This window comes from Actinia tenebrosa, unplaced genomic scaffold (assembly GCF_029948245.1).
Source record: "Actinia tenebrosa isolate PJP-AT-01 unplaced genomic scaffold, QUT_ActTen_1.0 PGA_scaffold3__52_contigs__length_22856419, whole genome shotgun sequence".
NCBI lineage: Eukaryota > Metazoa > Cnidaria > Anthozoa > Actiniaria > Actiniidae > Actinia > Actinia tenebrosa.
Window position 1 is genome coordinate 21,067,553 of NW_028292580.1, and position 6,416 is coordinate 21,073,968.

The 6,416-nt window shown below is 35.6% G+C and overlaps 1 protein-coding gene across 1 annotated transcript; it reads left to right on the top strand.

The window, feature by feature from the left end:
- The first annotated feature begins 40 nt into the window (after window positions 1-40).
- Window positions 41-5,665, top strand: LOC116305823 (THO complex subunit 7 homolog). Its single transcript, XM_089035113.1, has 8 exons — window positions 41-181; window positions 298-409; window positions 927-1,054; window positions 1,476-1,562; window positions 2,213-2,270; window positions 3,060-3,126; window positions 4,210-4,279; window positions 4,641-5,665. The coding sequence occupies exons 1-8, from the start codon at window positions 172-174 to the stop codon at window positions 4,763-4,765; spliced, it is 657 nt and encodes a 218-aa protein (XP_088891239.1). The 5' UTR covers window positions 41-171; the 3' UTR covers window positions 4,766-5,665.
- The last annotated feature ends 751 nt before the right edge of the window (window positions 5,666-6,416 follow it).

Here is a 6,416-nt window from a genome sequence, read left to right on the forward strand (position 1 = left end):
ATGTAAAGGAAAGTCAAAAAGCTTTCTCTTAATTATTAATTACAATTTTTAGATTGTATTAACAAAATGTTTTTGTTTACCGACCTGAACTCTTAATACGAAATATTGTGGTCGGGCTACCTGTGTGTTCTTTGGGCTTCCTGTGTCTTTCTCCAGCGCGGTACATCAAACATGGCGGACGGTAAGTGAAGTTCTGAGTTTCTCGAAATTTCCCGCTCGTATTCTCAAATTGCCTCAAGTTTTTACCAAAACAAAAAAGAGAAGTTCAATACAAATGTTTTTTTTAATGTTTTACAGATGAAGTTATTCGGAAAAGGCTTTTAATTGACGGAGAAGGTGTTGGAGATGACAGAAGAATAACCACGTTGTTGAAGACATTCCTGAAATGGTGCAATAATGACGAAGAAAAGTAAGTAAAGCTGGATTTTGCGATAAAATTTGCATGAGCGTTTGTAAAATACAGGCAAGAAGGAAATTTTTTGTAGTGCTCTGTCCATTTGGTTTAGTGATTCCACTCAAATAGCTCTCTGGAACAGCAATGTATTGCAAGTACACGCTGTATGTTACGGTGTCTTCTGCTTGAAGTGCCCCCAAAAGTGTTCTAAACACAAAGCAGTTTGAATTTACTTCACATACATTTCTCTTAAACTTATTGTGTAACGTCTTTCTGAGCATCGAAAGCCGACTTTTGCCCCCCTCCCCTACATATACTTTATCGTACATGTATCTCCCAAAATGGGCTTTGCAGCTACAATAAAGTATGCTTACAATATGCTAGATCCGGAAGGGGTGGTTTTCGTCTTCCTTATCTCGCTGTTTACTTCATATCATAACAGTGCAGATCTCATCCCATACCCTAAGTACTGCGACATGTTGATGATTATGCTGTGAAAATATAAAACTATTTACATTTCCCTTCATTCCAGAGATCCGTCATATCAGAAAATGTTTGCCCAGTTGGCGCAATGTGAGATTGCAATGGGAAAAACACAAGCAGTTTATGAGATGAATGAAAGAGAAACGACAAACTATGAAAATGTTTTCAAAGAAATTGGTTAGTATAATGTTGGCTTCAATTCTATCAGTTGTCGAAAGTCTGGCTTAGTAGATTGAGAAATCACTGTTGCTGTTCAACAAAAAATAAATTATAGATTATGGAAATGGTATATTACATAAACACTGCAATAAAAGGGTATGCTGTACTGACATTTTGGATGTTTGTTCTTCATCTTTACTCTGACACATGACTAATTTCAAAAACTTCATGAAGTCAAGCATAACTTTTTTATCAAACAGAGTTCAGTTACTTATCAATAATTTTATTATATAATATTATATTTATTTTAGATGATTTATGCTTTGTAGTTTATGCAGCTTAAACTAGTATCCTTGCTAGTTTTCTTTCGTATTTCAAAATAATAATAAAATAGTTTTTTTTTTCTTTTTTTTGTTTAAATTTTTTTTTTCTGTTTCAGAGGAAAGCATATCAAATGCTTATGGGGAAATAGCAGAATGTAAGAATGAGTTACAGCAAGCCAAGAGAATAAGAAGAAACAGACAAGGTAATAAGAGTAAATGGTTTGAACCCAGGTGTTGAAGTTTGTTGTGAAATGTGATCGTCTGGGTGAGCATAGTCTTGAGAAAGACTGTTGTTGGTGGTGACTGACATTTCGACAACCTGAGCGGAAGTCATCTTTAGAGTCCAGTGAGAAAACGAGAGACAAGTTAATCTTTGAATCCATGACCTCCCACACAACAACCTGTGCCGGTTCCCAACTAATGGGATTCACAGAGTCGCTAATCTCCTCTTGGATTCCAATTGGAATTGATAAGTTGATTTTTGTGGAGGAATGAAAACCAAAAACCCCAGAGAAAAAACCCTTTTAAGGGTTGTAAAGTTGCTTGTTTGTTCTCTCCTTTGCTTTAAAAAATAAAGGAGAGAACAAACAAGCAACTTTACTCATATACGACACAGAGTCCAGAAAGCCAACCTGGGCCACAATGGTATAAGAAATGAGCACTCTCTCTGCTACGCCACCCGGCTTCCCAACTGAGCCACCCAGTCCTTTCCCTCAAAATGTACATCAACCTTCAAAAGATACAACCCGCAAAACATTAAGCCCAAACTTATACTGAAACTAGAAGTTTTCCTAGGCTGAAGGAGTCCAACATCCATCGATAACTTTTGAATATTTATTTCTTTTGTTTCCAGAATATGATGCTTTGGCTCAAGGTATTGCTAAGCACCCAGAAAGACAAGAAACCATGAGGTAAAATACAGTCTATAAAATAAAATAGAATAAATAAATCACTTTTGTTTAAGTGTCTAGTCGTTCTAGCGCTTTCGCAATAATTGGGGACACTTTTCACTCACACACATTACCACTACATTTCTAATATTCTATACACACAACACTCAACTCACATGTTGATCTTTACGGAGGAAGGAAACCGGATAACCCAGAGAAAACCCTCATAGCACAGGAGAGAACAACACATCAAACAAACTCAATTCACATGTGGCGACCATATTCTATGCACACAACGCTCAACTCACATGTTGATCTTTACGGAGGGAGGAAACCGGAGAACCTGGAGAAAATCCTCATAGCACAGGAGAGAACAACACATCAAACAAACTCAATTCACATGTGGCGACCACAGGGCTCGAACCAGCGACCCGACCGGTTGGACTCACGGCGGTGAAAGACAACGCGTTAGCCGCGAACGCCACCCATGCTACCCATGATCCAAATCATAAACTCCTGTTCTTAGGCCCTTGGCTTATACTTGTACTCGAAGGATTATTGGACTTTATAATGGGTTTGTAATGAAAAGGAAAAAGAGTTTGGGATGAAGAAGAAAAAAAGTTATTTCTTTGCTTTATTTCCCCAACCAAACTTTTGTGTCATCAATTTCATAAGTAGGAGATACCAGAGCTCGACTTATAAGTATTCAAGGGATATTAAATTTTGCATTAGTGAACTTATAACTGGGGGGGGGTTATATCTATAATTTTATTATAACTGGAAAATTTTTTTTTTTTTTTTTTACCCCAGACAAATAGAAGAACTGGAAAAAGTCCTGACGCAACAAACTGAAACAAAAGAAAGTTTGGCAAGCAAGGTAATTATGATGAATATTGTCTAGAATTTCTTGAGTACAGAAGCTTGAAACACATTGTGTTAAAACAAGAAACAGTCGGCAATGCCAGAGTGTTGAGTACATACATGTATGGTCGTTACACGTATGATAATTGAACTCTGGAACAGCAATGTATGGCAAGTATGCAGACTATATATTGGGGTCTAGAGACAGTATGTTGCTTAGATTCTATGGTGCTTGCCTTACATACAGTATGCATTGAGCAATACTTTACAGAAAATAAGAAAATTAATGTGAATAGAATATATATTTCTTTACCATCAATAAACTTAAATCATCACTACTTCCACTAATATCTGTGTTTTGACTAGGAAGCATTTTGTCAGCATTAATTGTAAGCTTGGAGGATCTTGGAGGCTGTATATGCAGGTCGTCCTTGAAAACTCTTTCAATTTGATATTTCATTGAAAACTACTTGAAATTGACTTTTTTCATAATTTATCGTTGATTTATGTGAAAATGTCCTTGAATTTGAATTAATAATCCTTGAAAGATAATAATAATAATAATACGATATTTATATAGTGCTATTTCCTGAAGCTCAATAGTGCTTTACAATACATGATAAAGCAATTGTCATTATTATGCTGATTTTAGGAATGATAATTTTAAAATTTGATAATATTGGTATTTAGATTCCTGATATCAGTGGAGAAGACTTAGTAAAAGTCCTTGAAAAAAATTAACAAATACCTGTGTGCACCCTGTATATATCTGAATAAGCCTGAAGCAAGATGATGTTTTATCCCCGACTCTATACCATGTTTTTTAAAATTCTTTCATATTAAAATTTTGGATTCCTTAGAGAATACATGAACAATAGTCATAATGAAAGAACAAAAGCAATGTGAAAAGGATTATGGTCTAGAGACGGGGGTAAAACGTCATCTCGCTTCAGGATTATTTCTGGTTTTAGACAGTAGAAATGATCAGAATACTTGAATGACTTATTTTGACATCTTTCAGTTGCTGGTTACCCCCAGTCAACTCCAAAAAGTTACATGATAGTAAACGATGATTTGTATACAATCTTTCCTTCAACAGCTTGAGCTCAGAAAGAAACAGTTTTATTTATTGATCAAAACTATACATGAACTTCAAAACATGATTGATGGTAAGTAAGTCTTATAATAGATCTAATTAGTTTTTAGATGACATAATTGAATTTTCTCATTTGGTCATCTTTGATAACAGAGAACCTCTTGATTTATTTACCAAATAACACTAGCATAAATAAAGAATGATCATAGGAGTTTCCCTATCTAGCTAGTGGAAGGCTAACCTCTGTAAAAGTGTAGAGGAATAATCCCCCCTATAGCATTAGACTGTCCCTTACTTCACCTCCGCTTTCCTCTCCATTCCGCTACTCATACTTACTGGATGTTGAATATTACATTTCAATGAAAAAGCATTTGACCCAAAAGGCAAGATAAGTCTAGCTACCAATGCAATCTAAACTGTTGTATTTTTTTTAGAGGACAAGACAGATCAAGAAAGTCAATTTTCAAGTGAAGTGGGAGCTGAGCCATCAAGTAGTAAAGTTACATCTGTTAATAATACATCTAGTGAAAAATCTACACTTGCCATGGATACTACTTGATCATTTCATCACGTGGCAGCAGACATGTTAGATGACAGGAACTATACAATTGTTTTATGATTGAGAACGAATTCACCTTTTTGGTGCTAGAAGTCACGTGGTATAAATGGTGTTGAATTGTGTTACGCTACCAATAAATAAAAAGTACGGACATTGTTCAGAATTCCCATACAAATTCACTGACTTTGGAAAGAAAATTCAGATTTATTTCTTTAAGGTTAGCTCTCTAAACAGCAGTGAGAAAAGCTTCAATCAAGTTTTAAAAAATATTTTGCTCGTAATAGACCTCCTCGGCTCTGGAGCGCTCAAGCATAATGTTGTCCCATTTCAGACCATGTGTCATTCCCTAGAGAATAATATTCTTTGTTTGAGTTGTATCCATATTTACGTGTCTTCTCATGTGCAACCGAGCACAAACCTTAAACAAAGAAATGATACTCTAGGGAATGATATGTGGTCTGAAATGGGAAAACATTATGTCAGAGCCAAGGAAGTCTATTAGAGAGCTAAGTCAACAAACCAAGTAAATAGCCATAACACAATGCAACACCATTTATACCACATTATGGCTTGGGCCGAAAAAATTCACATCCTGAGAGAAGAGATGTTTGTCCTGCCATCTAACATGGCCACCAGCAAGTGATGATGCAAAAAAATTTTTTTGGAATGATCAATGTAACAAAATGATAAGGCAGAACAAATCAAGCTCTTACAGGACAACCAGTGACATCTTGTATTTTCGAGTTTTTTCATAGTTCCAAAATTATTTTGGGTGACCTTTTTTCAGCGTCAATTTTGTATATAGTATGCTTTTCAAAAATTGTATACTAAATAAGTGAAATGATACTTTGTATAATTTATGTGATGTAAAGAATTTAATAAAATCCAAGAAACACGCTGGCCAGGATCTTGTCCTCTGTTGAAAAGTTTAAATCCTGAGTATATTAAGCCTTCAGGGTATTAGTTATGGAATTAGTATGGCTAGAGTGAATACTTTGCCTTAATTGTGCGCACTTCAGTCGGGCATTATGAGAACAGTGTATACAGTGCAAATGAAAATACTCCAATTGAGATTTGCGCTATATAAATTCAATAAATATTTATTAGAGTGCACGCACTAAATCCGTGAACAATATTTAGTACTAATTAGTAGTAATTCATACAGAATCCTTGGTTTCCTATTGTTTATCACTATTTTGTACTAAAAATTAGTATTTGTTTCACTGGTTTAGTTCGAGCACTCTATTATTATTATCATTATACTTTTTTGAAAAATCCTGGTTGCCCCATGTGAGCCAAGTTAGTTGGGTCTCTTCCCGACTCCAAGGGCTTTCTTTCCCAGCCCTCCAGTTTTTCCTCCCTACTCTAAAACTGACCTTAACTAATTCAAACTGGTTAGAGCTGCGCTCTGGTTTTATACATGGATTGTATAGCAGCTGCAAGAGGCCCCTTCACATGCTTTTATTTCGACCTGTGCCACTTCTGTACTTGCGATATGGTGACTACTAAGGGATAAAACCTTTTTCTTAACAATGAGTCAATTTGTTCTTAGCACCCTATTCCCTGTTATTTGCCATCCCCCCTCCCCACACCGCTTAGATTAAGGGGACAGATTAAGTTCATTGGAAATAATTGTGAATCAAATACTAAA